The sequence below is a fragment of the Salmo salar genome, chromosome 03 (genome assembly GCF_965601325.2).
Source record: "Salmo salar chromosome 03, fSalSal1, whole genome shotgun sequence".
NCBI lineage: Eukaryota > Metazoa > Chordata > Actinopteri > Salmoniformes > Salmonidae > Salmo > Salmo salar.
In genome coordinates, this window is record NC_138293.1 from 93,110,656 (window position 1) to 93,127,500 (window position 16,845).

Here is a 16,845-nt window from a genome sequence, read left to right on the forward strand (position 1 = left end):
ACCAGGCTCAGAGGGAGGAACCTAGAGAGGAACCTTGAGAGGACCCAGGCTCAGAGGGAGGAACTTAGAGAGGAACCAGGCTCAGACGGAGGAACTCAGAGAGGAACCAGGCTCAGAGGGAGGAACCTAGAGAGGAACCTTGAGAGGACCCAGGCTCAGAGGGAGGAACTCAGAGAGGAACCAGGCTCAGAGGGAGGAACCTAGAGAGGAACCTTGAGAGGACCCAGGCTCAGTGGGAGGAACCTAGAGAGGAACCTTGAGAGGACCCAGGCTCAGAGGGAGGAACCTAGAGAGGAACCTTGAGAGGACCCAGGCTCAGAGGGAGGACCCTAGAGAGGAACCTAGAGAGGAAGCAGGCTCAGAGGGAGGAACCTAGAGAGGAAGCAGGCTCAGAGGGAGGAACCTAGAGAGGAAGCAGGCTCAGAGGGAGGAACCTAGAGAGGAAGCAGGCTCAAAGGGAGGAACCTAGAGAGGAACCAGGCTCAGAGGGAGGAACCTAGAGAGGAACCAGGCTCAGAGGGAGGAACCTAGAGAGGAACCAGGCTCAGAGGGAGGAACCTAGAGAGGAAGCAAGCTCAGAGGGAGGAACCTAGAGAGGAACCAGGCTCAGAGGGAGGAACCATACAGTCTATGTTACGATACAGTCTATGTACCATACAGCCTATGTGCCATACAGTCTATGTACCATACAGTCTATGTTACCATACAGTCCATGTACCATACAGTCTATGTACCATACAGTCTATGTTACCATACAGTCTATGTGCCATACAGTCTATGTACAATACAGTCTATGTACCCTACAGTCTATGTACCATACAGTCTATGTACCATACAGTCTATGTTACCATACAGTCTATGTTACCATACAGTCTACGTACCATACAGTCTATGTTACCATACAGTCTATGTACCATACAGTCTATGTCACTATACAGTCTATGTGCCATATAGTCTACGTACCATACAGTGTATGTACCATACAGTTTACATACCATACAGTCTATGTACCATATAGTCTATGTACCATACAGTCTACGTACCATACAGTCTATGTTACCATACAGTCTATGTACCATACAGTCTATGTTACTATACAGTCTATGTACCATACAGTTTACGTACCATACAGTCTACATACCATACAGTCTATGTACCATACAGTCTATGTTACCATACAGCCTATGTACCATACAATCTATGTTACCATACAGCCTATGTACCATACAGTCTATGTTACCATACAGTATATGTACCATACATTCTGTTACCATACAGTATATGTACCATACAGTCTACATACCATACAGTCTACGTACCATACAGTTTACGTACCATACAGTCTACTTACCATACAGTCTATGTTACCATACAGTCTATGTTACCATACAGCCTATGTACCAAACAGTCTATGTACCATACAGGCAATGTTACCATACATTCTGTTACCATACAGTCTATGTACCATAAAGTCTATGTACCATAAAGTCTATGTACCATACAGTCTATGTTACCATACAGTCTATGTTACCATACAGTCTGTGTACCATAGAGTCTATGTACCATGCAGTCTATGTTACCATACAGTCTATGTACCATACAGTCTCGGAGGATAAGAATTTCACTGTAACCTGTGATTACATCTGCAAGCCTATGAATGTGTGTAATACACTCATCTAATGTACTTTATGTTACCTAGTGTCCACCAGAGATTAGACCAGACCATGGTCATATGTCACTAATCTAATGTACTTTATGTTACCTAGTGTCCACCAGAGATTAGACCAGACCATGGTCATATGTCACTCATCTAATGTACTTTATGTTACCTAGTGTCCACCAGAGATTAGACCAGACCATGGTCATATGTCACTCATCTAATGTACTTTATGTTACCTAGTGTCCACCAGAGATTAGACCAGACCATGGTCATATGTCACTCATCTAATGTACTTTATGTTACCTAGTGTCCACCAGAGATTAGACCAGACCATGGTCATATGTCAAAGGCATATGGAGGTGCCCTTGATTTGCACTGAGCATGGTCGTGTTTGCACTTTTGGGACTATTGCATTGATTGATCCCATAGTACCAGGCAAGCTAAATCACGCACACAGACATACACCTGTCCTGCACTGGTTGAAATAACGTTCTTATTCCAATTCACCACCTGTTCACGTGTTGTATTACTATTCTGAGACAGACCGCCCTACCCCCTCTTTTCTCGCCTCCTCATTTTTTCCTTCATCACGGTGCAGATGCCATATTCCCAAACGAGTCAGCGAGATTCCAGTTAGGATAAACTAGGACAGGACACCTTAAGCAAGATGGCGCTTCCCCTGTCGCCAGTTAAAGTGACGCTCCGATAGTGCAATGAGTATTGAATATCTCCTAGGGAATATAGCGGGATTCTGGATAACTCTGTGCATCCTATTCCACCATGTTGCATTGAGCTACTCTAAAGACAGAGGAAGAGCATAACTTGACTTGGAGAGTAAGATTGCCACTGGACGAATGCCAAGGTATTTGTACAGTCAGAGACAAAACCGAAAACGATGTAGTCTAAATAACGGAATCACGTCGATAAAGCAGCGCGATAAAGCAGCGGTGTTCTATTTTCTGGCTCATCATCACCAAACTGGTTGGATGACGGAGAAGAAAAGCGTGGGACGGGAGATGCCAATCTATTGTTTTTAATCATCCGTCAGTCAAGTGAATGCCTGCGGTATCAAATTCAAAAACAAATACCGACGGGAATGTTTGTCAACATATGTTTATTGATCCGATGTGAAGGATGCGCGCACTGCGTCTCAAGGGTGTCATAGAGAAATAGCCTAAAATGCTGCGTTTAATTTGACTAGCATACAATCCTTCGGCTAAATGTGCTTTAGTCAACATCTGATCTATTTCCATGTTGTATTTTGGTAAACCCTGTCTGCTGCGGTCTCAAGCCTGAAGAAGGGGGGAGGATGTCCGTGGCTCTCTCCGTGACGGTTATGTCTTCGGCGTTCTTTAATCCCAGTTTTGCCTTCAGTTCCCATTTTGACTCAGGTACGTGTCGATCTCAAACGGACATTTAATGTGTGTTGTTTCATGTGTGTTTCATCTAATGTCTGTGTCAGAATGTGTATTGCCAGTATTGCATTTGAAACATAATATTCTTCTTCGTCACCATCATCATCAGGTCCCTCTATATGTTGAATCATTGTGTGTTTAAACTCAGCTACTGGTCCTTCAGCTTCATGTGAAGGATATGGATGTTCATCTGTCAACAACAGCAGCTAGATCAATATACAGTAGACAGTGTGCTGTTGGCAGCCTTTATAGCCTGGTTGTGTGTGTGTGAGTCTGTGTGTGTTGATATTTGGGCAGTCTTCTTCTCCCTTTCTGTAGTCAGACCTCCAGCAGCACCCCCTTTTTTTGCCTCTTGGAGCAGTTTCCATGGCAACCCAAGGGGAGGGTGGCATGTTGTTATTTTAGAGGAATGCTGAGGAAGCTGGGATGAAGGGCAGTGTGTGTGTGTGTGTGTGTGTGTGTTTCACTACCACGCTATTGCCTGCCTCTCTCAGCCTGATCCGCAGTGGAGAAAGGCAGCTCAGAGCCAACCTAGCATGCAGACCCCTGCAGGTGTGTGTTTGTGTGTGTTTGTGTGCGTTTGCGTGTGTATGCTTGTGCCCAGCTTAGCCCAGCTCAAACCTACTTCAGTTCACTGGAGACCTCCCTCCCTGACTCTGGCTCTATGGCTTGTTGTTGAAACTACAGTAGTCTGTCCGTCTGCAGTGTTTACCCAGAGCTCAGGGCAACTGGACAGGGCAGAGCCACCATGGACTCTGGCTACTAGAGCCAGCATGATGGGCAGGAGCACTCAGGTGCTGCTGTGTTGGGGGAGAGTTTGAGAGGGGAGGAAGAGAGGTGTGAGGGAGGGGGGTGTGAGGAGAGAGAGTAGAGAGGGAGAGGAGGGGGAGAGAGGTGGAGAGGAGGAGAGAGAGTAGAGGAGGGAGGTAGGTGGAGAGAGGAGGAGAGAGAGTAGAGGGGGAGAGGATTGAGGAATGGAAATTGGGATACCTAGTCAGTTGTACAACTGAGTGCATTCAACTGAAATGTGTCTTACACATTTAAGGAAGGGGAGTGTGTGCAGACAGCCTCAGTGAAGAGTTGAATTAGAGCAGAATAAATGAATGGGAGGTAGAGTAAACAGGATGAGGTTGTCCCTGTGGTTTGTGTGTGTGTTGTGTGTGAGAGAGAGAGAGAGAGAGAGAGAGAGAGAGAGAGAGAGAGAGTGTGTGTGTGGTGTGTGTGTGTGTGTGTGTGTGTGTGTGTGTGTGTGTGTGTGTGTGTGTGTGTGTGTGTGTGTGTGTGTGTGTGTGTGTGTTTAAACAGCATTGAGTGTCCCTGCACTAGGCTGTGTGTGCTCAGCATATAAATGAGCTAGCCCTGAGGACCAGCCTCCTACAGCAAACTCTGGTCGCTGCATACAGGATCTCTCTTTTTCTATTTTCCCAGACCTGTCACTAGTGATATGGGGTTTCAGTACCCCACGCTGTACCTGTCACTAGTGATACGGGGGTTTCAGTACCCTACACTGTACCTGTCACTAGTGATATGGGGGTTTCAGTACCCTACGCTGTACCTGTCACTAGTGATATGGGGGTTTCAGTACCCTACGCTGTACCTGTCACTAGTGATATGGGGTTTCAGTACCCTACGCTGTACCTGTCACTAGTGATATGGGGTTTCAGTACCCTACACTGTACCTGTCACTAGTGATATGGGGGTTTCAGTACCCTACGCTGTACCTGTCACTAGTGATATGGGGGTTTCAGTACCCTACACTGTACCTGTCACTAGTGATATGGGGTTTCAGTACCCTACGCTGTACCTGTCACTAGTGATATGGGGGTTTCAGTACCCTACTCTGTACCTGTCACTAGTGATATGGGGTTTCAGTACCCTACGCTGTACCTGTCACTAGTGATATGGGGGTTTCAGTACCCTACACTGTACCTGTCACTAGTGATATGGGGGTTTCAGTACCCTACACTGTACCTGTCACTAGTGATATGGGAGTTTCAGTACCCTATGCTGTACCTGTCACTAGTGATATGGGGGTTTCAGTACCCTTCGCTGTACCTGTCACTAGTGATATAGAGGTTTCAGTACGCCATGTTGTACCGGTCAATAGTGATATTTGGGAGGTAGAGTAACCCCCATATTTATCATGGTGTACAAGACACCTTTCTGATTTGCGCTTGTCTAAGTGGACTAATCCATTGTTTAGGCCGTGGGGATGGCACACGATGGTCCATCACTCTAAGACATGTTCTATTGAAATGGTATATGGTTATATTGGTCAGAAATAGTTTATTGTAATCTAACAGCACCTGTTTGGCACTTGCACCTTTACCCTCCTTTATCTGGATCTCCAGTAGTTTTCACAACTAAGTCAAACATCTTCTACAGATCTGACTTCCCCTTTCCCTCCTGAACAACCATTAAACATTCCCCTGTTTTGGGTTTGTCACGTCCTCTGAATCCATTTTGCTGTTACGGTTATCTGAGTTTATAACCAATTTATTGACGTGATTATGATATGCTATAGGTCACGCCCTATTGTCATAATAGAGAGAGCAAGGGTTGAGGGAATAGGGAATGAGGGATTTCAGGTAAGAGAACTTTTCAGTCAGAAATGGCTATAATTATGTTGCAGCTTCAGCAACATGGACAGCGTGATTAACACTGTCGATGTTCTGTGGTGGTCGCTGCAGCAGGGAGGAGAGAGAGACAATGGGTGCTAGTCACACAGTCACTCTTTTTTTTTTTACAAAGCGCAGCAAGTCAGCCAGGCCCTGCACAATCAAATCAATTGTGGTCGGAATTCCTCTAGTCATTTGTGTGTCTTAATTATGTAATCAAACAGTGTGCTTAAACCATCAGACAAGCTCAGTGAATGTAGTTGATTTGCTTGTTTGTTTTGGAAAAATACACGTTTAAAAATGTAGATCAATCGATTTCGACCAATCTTGGTCGACCAACATTTTTCTTCTCGGGGACAGCCCTAATTTGAACCCAGGTCTGCTGTCTTTCATGCTGTCCAGTGGCTGGCCTCAGCCTGGCCTGGCTCTGGTTCTAACCTCAACCTGGCCTGGGAATCTGGTTCTGGCCTCAACCTGGCCTGGCTCTGGTTCTGGCCTCAGCCTGGCCTGGGACTCTGGTTCTGGCTTAGTCTGGCCTGGGATTCTGGTTCTGTCCTCAGCCTGGCCTGGGACTCTGGTTCTGGCCTCAGCCTGGCCTGGCTCTGGTTCTGGCCTCAGGCTGGCCTTGCCTGGCCTGGCTCTGGTTCTGGCCTCAGCCTGGCCTGGCCTGGGGCTCTGGTTCTGGCCTCAGCCTGGCCTGGCCTGGGACTCTGGTTCTGGTTCTGGCTCTGGTTCTGTCCTCAGCCTTGCCTGGGACTCTGGTTCTGGTTCTGGCTCTGGTTCTGTCCTCAGCCTGACCTGAGACTCTGGTTCTGGTTCTGGCTCTGGTTCTGTCCTCAGCCTGACCTGAGACTCTGGTTCTGGTTCTGGCTCTGGTTCTGTCCTCAGCCTTGCCTGGGACTCTGGTTCTGGTTCTGGCTCTGGTTCTGTCCTCAGCCTTGCCTGGGACTCTGGTTTTGGTTCTGGCTCTGGTTCTGTCCTCAGCCTTGCCTGGGACTCTGGTTCTGGTTCTGGCTCTGGTTCTGTCCTCAGCCTTGCCTGGGACTCTGGTTTTGGTTCTGGCTCTGGTTCTGTCCTCAGCCTGACCTGAGACTCTGGTTTTGGTTCTGGCTCTGGTTCTGTCCTCAGCCTGACCTGAGACTCTGGTTTTGGTTCTGGCTCTGGTTCTGTCCTCAGCCTTGCCTGGGACTCTGGTTCTGGTTCTGGCTCTGGTTCTGTCCTCAGCCTTGCCTGGGACTCTGGTTCTGGTTCTGGCTCTGGTTCTGTCCTCAGCCTGACCTGAGACTCTGGTTTTGGTTCTGGCTCTGGTTCTGTCCTCAGCCTTGCCTGGGACTCTGGTTCTGGTTCTGGCTCTGGTTCTGTCCTCAGCCTGACCTGAGACTCTGGTTTTGGTTCTGGCTCTGGTTCTGTCCTCAGCCTGACCTGAGACTCTGGTTCTGGTTCTGGCTCTGGTTCTGTCCTCAGCCTTGCCTGGGACTCTGGTTCTGGTTCTGGCTCTGGTACTGTCCTCAGCCTTGCCTGGGACTCTGGTTCTGGTTCTGGCTCTGGTTCTGTCCTCAGCCTTGCCTGGGACTCTGGTTCTGGTTCTGGCTCTGGTTCTGTCCTCAGCCTGACCTGAGACTCTGGTTTTGGTTCTGGCTCTGGTTCTGTCCTCAGCCTTGCCTGGGACTCTGGTTGTGTCCTAGTGCTGGACATTATTATGTAACCCCACCACAGTAATGTGATTGTGTAATTTGAGGTGAAAAGACACTCCCGTCTCGATCTTGCCTGGGAAATCATGGGTGAAAATACTTGGGTTGCATTCCAAATGGCACCCTATTCCCTATATAGTGCACTACTTTTCACTAGAGCATGTAGTGCAGTATGTTGGGAATAGGGTGCATTTGGGATGCGTCCTTGTTCACGGTGGTTAACTGAGGATCGCTCTGGGCTTTCCCTCTAATCAAATTGGTCCATTGGCATTTTATTGCTGTGGAGAGGGTGAGCTTTATAAACTCTTAGGAAGAACTTTTATTGCTGTGGAGAGGGTGAGCTTTATAAACTCTTAGGAAGAACTTTTATTGCTGTGGAGAGGGTGAGCTTTATAAACTCTTAGGAAGAACTTTTATTGCTGTGGAGAGGGTGAGCTTTATAAACTAACTATGTTTTTTGGAATGTTGAGTAGCTTCCGAGGTCAACAGAGGTCAGAAGAGGTCACATCCAATGTTCTCTAATTTGTTTCGACACTGAACAAATTTCAGGTCTGCTGAGTGCAAACTTGAACATTGTGAAAATTCTGTGCAATTTCCAGCGCGCGTTTACTGTGACCACTGAGGCTGTACCCGCTTGAAGTTACAGTTTTAATAGTGGCCAAGCTATTTGATCATAATGTAGGCCTACCAGAGTGGTCTACCATCAAAAACAATGGAGAAAATGCATCCCATAACATTTTAACATGGAAATAGCTGTTCTATCATTCAGCCAACAGTAGCAGCCAATGTTCTGGCCTCAGTCCCATTTCTGCCTTCTATACTTACTTTCAAATGGCTGTCCTGTGAAGTTGTGACTTGCGACATACGCCTAGTTTCCTGAATCGGGTCACATATAAGGAATAGGGTTTTGGACACAGACTAGAGCTACAATCTCTCTCTCTCTGTCTCTCTCTCTCTATCTCTCTCTCTGTCACTCTCTCTCCCTGTCTCCCTCTCTACTGTGAGCTCAGTGAGAGCTGTCTCTCTGTCTCCCTCTATACACTGAGCTCAGTGAGAGCTGTCTCTCTGTCTCCCTCTCTACACTCAGTGAGAGCTGTCTCTGGTGCTGAGTCATGCAGCCAGGTAGAGTAGAGTTACACCTTCACTCTCCATGGTCCTGTATGTCGCAAGCTCCAGTATACTGTTTGCTAAGTAGCGTTAGCTAGCGCTAATCGGCTGAACCTGCACCAGAAATACTGTCTTTTTTAAATGTATTGTTTAATATAACAGTAGGTAATGTCAGCTTTAAACCCCCTAACAGTGTTATATAACAGTAGGTAATGTAAGGTTTAACCCCTAACAGTGGTATATAACAGTAGGTGATGTCAGGTTTAACCCCTAACAGTGTTATATAACAGTAGGTAATGTCAGGTTTAACCCCTAACAGTGTTATATAACAGTAGGTAATGTCAGGTTTAACCCCTAACAGTGTTATATAACAGTAGGTAATGTCAGGTTTAACCCCTAACAGTGTTATATAACAGTAGGTAATGTCAGGTTTAACCCCTAACAGTGTTATATAACAGTAGGTAATGTCAGGTTTAACCCCTAACAGTGTTATATAACAGTAGGTAATGTCAGGTTTAACCCCTAACAGTGTTATATAACAGTAGGTAATGTCAGGTTTAACCCCTAACAGTGTTATATAACAGTAGGTAATGTCAGGTTTAACCCCTAACAGTGTTATATAACAGTAGGTAATGTCAGGTTTAACCCCTAACAGTGTCATATCGTCATATGTGTAGCACATTGTGTTCCTAAAAAGCCTGCGGGAAAGGTAGGAAGAGTAGGTGTGTGTGTGTGTGTGTGTGTGTGTGTGTGTGTGTGTGTGTGTGTGTGTGTGTGTGTGTGTGTGTGTGTGTGTGTGTGTGTGTGTGTGTGTGTGTGTGTGTGTGTGTGTGTGTGTGTGCGTGTGTGCGTTTGTACTTGTGCGTCCATTTATTTGTATTTGTGTGTGTGTGGGTTGTAGGATTAAGAAGTCAAGCTAACAGCTTAGCCTTATTGAGAACACAATTAACATTGATCTGTTACAGTCAGTCAATGACTTAACACCAGAGCATTCCAAATATATCCCTTACCCCTTAAGGTCATATGGACTGACCCTGCTATTTATAGTGCATCCCAAATAGAACCCTATTCCATTTATAGGGCACTACCCATAGGAACCCTGGTCAAAAGTAGTGCACTATATAGGATCACATTTGAGACGTGGCCTAAGTCTCTGTTGTCATACTCTTGACCTGTGTGATCTGGAAATAGAGACTAGATATCACCACAGACTGAAATAGACTAGATATCACAACAATCTGAAAAAGACTAGATAACACCACAGTATGAAATAGACTAGATAACACCATCGTCTGAAATAGACTAGATTTCACCACAGTCTGAAATAGACTAGATATCACCACAGTATGAAATAGACTAGATAACACCACAGTCTGAATTAGAGACTATATATCACAACAGTATAAAATAGACTAGATATCATCACAGTATGAAATAGACTAGATATCATCACAGTATGAAATAGACTAGATATCACCACAGTCTGAAATAGACTAGATATCACCACAGTCTGAAATAGAGACTAGATATCAACACAGTCTGAAATAGACCTAGCTATCACCACAGACTAAAATAGAGAAGCTATCACCACAGACTGAAATAGAGACTAGATATCACCACAGTCTGAAATAGGCTAGATATCACCACGGTCTGAAATAGACTAGATATCACCACAGTCTGAAATAGAGACTAGATATCAACACAGTCTGAAATAGACACTAGATATCACCACAGTCTGAAATAGACTAGCTATCACCACAGACTGAAATAGACTAGATAACACCACAGTCTGAAATAGACTAGGTATCACCACAGACTGAAATAGACTAGATATCACCACAGTATGAAATAGACTAGATATCACCACCATATGAAATAGATCCATATATCACCACAATCTTAAATAGAGACTAGATATCACCACAGTCTGAAATAGACTAGATATCACCACAATCTTAAATAGAGACTAGATATCACCACAGTCTGAAATAGACTAGATATCACCACAGACTGAAATAGACTAGAAATCACCACAGTAGGAAATAGAATAGATATCACCACAGTATGAAATAGAGACTAGATATCACCACAATCTGAAATAGAGACTAGATATCACCACAGTCTGAAATAGACTAGATATCACCACAGTATGAAATAGAGACTAGATATCACCACAGTAGGAAACAGACTAGATATCACCACAGTATGACATATAGACCAGATATCACCACAGTATGAAATAGAGACTAGATTTCACCACAGTGAGATCACCACAGTGAGACCATATATCACCACAGTACACAGTATGTGTCATAGTGAGTGTGTTACAGTCTATAAGAGTCTGTTTTTGTGTTTGTACACACACACACACACACACACACACACACACACACACACACACACACACACACACACACCACACACACACACACACACACACACACACACACACACACACACACACACATACACACACACACACTTCTCTCTTATCAGTGACATACATGTTTCATTGGGAAGGAACAGTTATATAAACAGACGACTGTCTCAGCTTCCTCCTGAACATGGGGCTGTTCAGCCACAACCACTGTCTCTCTCCTCTCTGTCTCTCCCACCTCTCCTCTCGATCTCCCCTCTCCTCTCTGTCTCTCCCACCTCTCCTCTTGATCTCTCCTCTTCTCTTCTCTTCTCTTCTCCTCTCCTCTTGCTGTCCCCTCCACTCCTCTCTCTCTCTCTCTCTCTTCTCTCGTCTCATCTCATCTCCCTCCTCTCCTCTCTGTCTCTCCTCTCCTCTGTCTCTCCTCTCTGTCTCTCCTCTCTGTTTCTCCACTCCTCTGTCTCTCCTCTCTGTCTCTCCTCTCCTCTCTGTCTCTCCTCTCCGTCTCTCCTCTCCGTCTCTCCTCTCCTCTCTGTCTCTCCTCTCCGTCTCCGTCTCTCCTCTCTGTCTCTCCTCTCCGTCTCTCCTCTCCTCTCTGTCTCTCCTCTCCGTCTCTCCTCTCCTCTCTGTCTCTCCTCTCTGTCTCTCCTCTCTGTCTCTCCTCTCCTCTCCTCTCCTCTCCTCTCTGTCTCTCCTCTCTGTCTCTCCTCTCTGTCTCTCCTCTCCGTCTCTCCTCTCCTCTCTGTCTCTCCTCTCCTCTCCGTCTCTCCTCTCCTCTCTGTCTCTCCTCTCCTCTCCTCTCTCCGTCTCTCCTCCTCTCTGTCTCTCCTCTCCGTCTCTCCTCTCCGTCTCTCCTCTCCTCTCTGTCTCTCCTCTCCGTCTCTCCTCTCCGTCTCTCCTCTCCTCTCTGTCTCTCCTCTCCGTCTCCATCTCTCCTCTCTGTCTCTCCTCTCCGTCTCTCCTCTCCTCTCTGTCTCTCCTCTCCGTCTCCGTCTCTCCTCTCTGTCTCTCCTCTCCGTCTCTCCTCTCCTCTCTGTCTCTCCTCTCCTCTCCGTCTCTCCTCTCCTCTCTGTCTCTCCTCTCCTCTCCTCTCCTCTCCTCTCTGTCTCTCCTCTCCGTCTCTCCTCTCCTCTCCTCTCCTCTCTGTCTCTCCTCTCCGTCTCTCCTCTCTGTCTCTCCTCTCCTCTCTGTCTCTCCTCTCCTCTCCTCTCTCCGTCTCTCCTCCTCTCTGTCTCTCCTCTCCGTCTCCGTCTCTCCTCTCTGTCTCTCCTCTCCTCTCCGTCTCTCATTCTCCGTCTCTCCTCTCCTCTCCGTCTCTCCTCTCCGTCTCCGTCTCTCCTCTCTGTCTCTCCTCTCCGTCTCCGTCTCTCCTCTCTGTCTCTCCTCTCCGTCTCTCCTCTCCGTCTCTCCTCTCCTCTCTGTCTCTCCTCTCCGTCTCTCCTCTCCTCTCTGTCTCTCCTCTCTCCTCTCCTCTTCTCTCCTCTCTCCGTCTCTCCTCCTCTCCTCTCCGTCTCTCCTCTCCGTCTCTCGTCTCCTCTCCTCTCCGTCTCTCCTCTCCTCTCCGTCTCTCCTCTCCTCTCCGTCTCTCCTCTCTCCTCTCCGTCTCTCCTCTCTCCGTCTCTGCTCTCTCTCTCTCTCTCTCTCTCTCTCTCTCTCTCTCTCTCTCTCCGCTCTTGGTCTCTACCATAAGGTTTCTGTCAGTATGGATTCCTCTCTAGGGAAATGGTGGTCAGGAAGAGGACAGATATTTTCCTCTAAGGCTGCATCCTAAATGGCACCATATGCCTTACATAGCCTATGGGCCCTGCTATTTGGGATGCAGTATAAGACAGCACTTTCTCTGAGCAGCCATTTAATGTGGAAGAGAGGAGATCGGTCTGTGTCACTGTCCCCAGACGATGACATACACGCATGCACACACACACACACACACACACACACACACACACACACACACACACACACACACACACACACACCACACACACACACACACACACACACACACACACACATGCAGACAACTGGGTCACCCCCTCCCCCCGTCCTCATATTATGGACTGTCATGGTGCTTGCTTGTGTTCAGAGACAGAGTCTAAAACGGCACCATATTCCCTATGGAGAGCACAGGGTGTCATTTGGGACACAATTAAGGTCAATAAAGCAGCCCATCATAGTCTCAGGTTATGAGGTAGCTAGACAGACAGCTCAACACTAAGTAGTGAGAGACCAACTGCAGGTCAACTTCATCCACTGCCCTGGTGACTGATAGCATCGTTCACCCTTCTATCATATTGTCAAATAGAAATGATTCACTTATTGGAATTCTGTGACAGACAAAACACCTTTATGGTGCCTTTCAACCACAGAGTAAATAGGTGGATGTACTTCATCTTTCCACTAAAGAAGAAGAAGATGTTGCTTGTTGTTTTGGTCTGTTATCTAGCTGTTCTGGTTCTCAGTGTGTTATGTTACCCACCCCCAGAGGTTCTCTTAAAGGCCAGCGTTGCCCTGTTACCTCAGCCCTACCGCTGTGTGTGTGTTGTCTGTCCTGTTCTACAGCCTGTCTCTCCCCATGTCTCCCTCTGGTTGTCTGTCCTCTACAGCCTGTCTCTCCCCATGTCTCCCTCTGGTTGTCTGTCCTGTTCTACAGCCTGTCTCTCTCCATGTCTCCCTCTGGTTGTCTGTCCTGTACAGCCTGTCTCTCCCCATGTCTCCCTCTGGTTGTCTGTCCTGTACAGCCTGTCTCTCCCCATGTCTCCCTCTGGTTGTCTGTCCTGTTCTACAGCCTGTCTCTCCCCATGTCTCCCTCTGGTTGTCTGTCCTGTACAGCCTGTCTCTCCCCATGTCTCCCTCTGGTTGTCTGTCCTCTACAGCCTGTCTCTCCCCATGTCTCCCTCTGGTTGTCTGTCCTGTTCTACAGCCTGTCTCTCCCCATGTCTCCCTCTGGTTGTCTGTCCTCTACAGCCTGTCTCTCCCCATGTCTCCCTCTGGTTGTCTGTCCTGTTCTACAGCCTGTCTCTCTCCATGTCTCCCTCTGGTTGTCTGTCCTGTACAGCCTGTCTCTCCCCATGTCTCCCTCTGGTTGTCTGTCCTGTTCTACAGCCTGTCTCTCCCCATGTCTCCCTCTGGTTGTCTGTCCTGTACAGCCTGTCTCTCCCCATGTCTCCCTCTGGTTGTCTGTCCTGTACAGCCTGTCTCTCCCCATGTCTCCCTCTGGTTGTCTGTCCTGTTCTACAGCCTGTCTCTCCCCATGTCTCCCTCTGGTTGTCTGTCCTGTTCTACAGCCTGTCTCTCCCCATGTCTCCCTCTGGTTGTCTGTCCTGTTCTACAGCCTGTCTCTCTCCATGTCTCCCTCTGGTTGTCTGTCCTGTTCTACAGCCTGTCTCTCCCCATGTCTCCCTCTGGTTGTCTGTCCTGTTCTACAGCCTGTCTCTCCCCATGTCTCCCTCTGGTTGTCTGTCCTGTTCTACAGCCTGTCTCTCCCCATGTCTCCCTCTGGTTGTCTGTCCTGTTCTACAGCCTGTCTCTCCCCATGTCTCCCTCTGGTTGTCTGTCCTGTTCTACAGCCTGTCTCTCCCCATGTCTCCCTCTGGTTGTCTGTCCTGTTCTACAGCCTGTCTCTCTCCATGTCTCCCTCTGGTTGTCTGTCCTGTTCTACAGCCTGTCTCTCCCCATGTCTCCCTCTGGTTGTCTGTCCTCTACAGCCTGTCTCTCCCCATGTCTCCCTCTGGTTGTCTGTCCTGTCTACAGCCTGTCTCTCCCCATGTCTCCCTCTGGTTGTCTGTCCTGTACAGCCTGTCTCTCCCCATGTCTCCCTCTGGTTGTCTGTCCTCAGCCTGTCTCTCCCCATGTCTCCCTCTGGTTGTCTGTCCTGTTCTACAGCCTGTCTCTCCCCATGTCTCCCTCTGGTTGTCTGTCCTGTACAGCCTGTCTCTCCCCATGTCTCCCTCTGGTTGTCTGTCCTGTACAGCCTGTCTCTCCCCATGTCTCCCTCTGGTTGTCTGTCCTGTACAGCCTGTCTCTCCCCATGTCTCCCTCTGGTTGTCTGTCCTGTTCTACAGCCTGTCTCTCCCCATGTCTCCCTCTGGTTGTCTGTCCTGTTCTACAGCCTGTCTCTCCCCATGTCTCCCTCTGGTTGTCTGTCCTGTACAGCCTGTCTCTCCCCATGTCTCCCTCTGGTTGTCTGTCCTGTTCTACAGCCTGTCTCTCCCCATGTCTCCCTCTGGTTGTCTGTCCTGTTCTACAGCCTGTCTCTCCCCATGTCTCCCTCTGGTTGTCTGTCCTGTACAGCCTGTCTCTCTCCATGTCTCCCTCTGGTTGTCTGTCCTCTACAGCCTGTCTCTCCCCATGTCTCCCTCTGGTTGTCTGTCCTGTACAGCCTGTCTCTCCCCATGTCTCCCTCTGGTTGTCTGTCCTGTACAGCCTGTCTCTCCCCATGTCTCCCTCTGGTTGTCTGTCCTGTACAGCCTGTCTCTCCCCATGTCTCCCTCTGGTTGTCTGTCCTGTTCTACAGCCTGTCTCTCCCCATGTCTCCCTCTGGTTGTCTGTCCTGTACAGCCTGTCTCTCCCCATGTCTCCCTCTGGTTGTCTGTCCTGTTCTACAGCCTGTCTCTCCCCATGTCTCCCTCTGGTTGTCTGTCCTGTACAGCCTGTCTCTCCCCATGTCTCCCTCTGGTTGTCTGTCCTGTTCTACAGCCTGTCTCTCCCCATGTCTCCCTCTGGTTGTCTGTCCTGTACAGCCTGTCTCTCCCCATGTCTCCCTCTGGTTGTCTGTCCTGTACAGCCTGTCTCTCCCCATGTCTCCCTCTGGTTGTCTGTCCTGTTCTACAGCCTGTCTCTCCCCATGTCTCCCTCTGGTTGTCTGTCCTGTTCTACAGCCTGTCTCTCCCCATGTCTCCCTCTGGTTGTCTGTCCTGTACAGCCTGTCTCTCCCCATGTCTCCCTCTGGTTGTCTGTCCTGTACAGCCTGTCTCTCTCCATGTCTCCCTCTGGTTGTCTGTCCTGTACAGCCTGTCTCTCCCCATGTCTCCCTCTGGTTGTCTGTCCTGTTCTACAGCCTGTCTCTCCCCATGTCTCCCTCTGGTTGTCTGTCCTGTACAGCCTGTCTCTCCCCATGTCTCCCTCTGGTTGTCTGTCCTGTTCTACAGCCTGTCTCTCCCCATGTCTCCCTCTGGTTGTCTGTCCTGTACAGCCTGTCTCTCCCCATGTCTCCCTCTGGTTGTCTGTCCTGTTCTACAGCCTGTCTCTCCCCATGTCTCCCTCTGGTTGTCTGTCCTGTTCTACAGCCTGTCTCTCCCCATGTCTCCCTCTGGTTGTCTGTCCTGTACAGCCTGTCTCTCCCCATGTCTCCCTCTGGTTGTCTGTCCTGTTCTACAGCCTGTCTCTCCCCATGTCTCCCTCTGGTTGTCTGTCCTGTTCTACAGCCTGTCTCTCCCCATGTCTCCCTCTGGTTGTCTGTCCTGTTCTACAGCCTGTCTCTCCCCATGTCTCCCTCTGGTTGTCTGTCCTGTTCTACAGCCTGTCTCTCCCCATGTCTCCCTCTGGTTGTCTGTCCTGTACAGCCTGTCTCTCTCCATGTCTCCCTCTGGTTGTCTGTCCTCTACAGCCTGTCTCTCCCCATGTCTCCCTCTGGTTGTCTGTCCTGTACAGCCTGTCTCTCCCCATGTCTCCCTCTGGTTGTCTGTCCTGTACAGCCTGTCTCTCCCCATGTCTCCCTCTGGTTGTCTGTCCTGTACAGCCTGTCTCTCCCCATGTCTCCCTCTGGTTGTCTGTCCTGTTCTACAGCCTGTCTCTCTCCATGTCTCCCTCTGGTTGTCTGTCCTGTTCTACAGCCTGTCTCTCCCCATGTCTCCCTCTGGTTGTCTGTCCTGTTCTACAGCCTGTCTCTCTCCATGTCTCCCTCTGGTTGTCTGTCCTGTTCTACAGCCTGTCTCTCCCCATGTCTCCCTCTGGTTGTCTGTCCTGTTCTACAGCC

At 48.6% G+C, this 16,845-nt stretch overlaps 1 protein-coding gene across 1 annotated transcript in view; it reads left to right on the plus strand.

The window, feature by feature from the left end:
- Positions 1-2,235: 2,235 nt before the first annotated feature.
- The window catches only part of LOC106606284 (serine/threonine-protein kinase LMTK1-like), an 83,201-nt gene continuing 68,591 nt past the window's right edge, over positions 2,236-16,845 (plus strand). Inside the window, exon 1 of the mRNA XM_045715729.2 lies at positions 2,236-3,051. Coding sequence (XP_045571685.2) covers positions 2,970-3,051 — 82 coding nt within the window. The 5' untranslated portion in view covers positions 2,236-2,969. The remainder of the gene's footprint in view (positions 3,052-16,845) is intronic.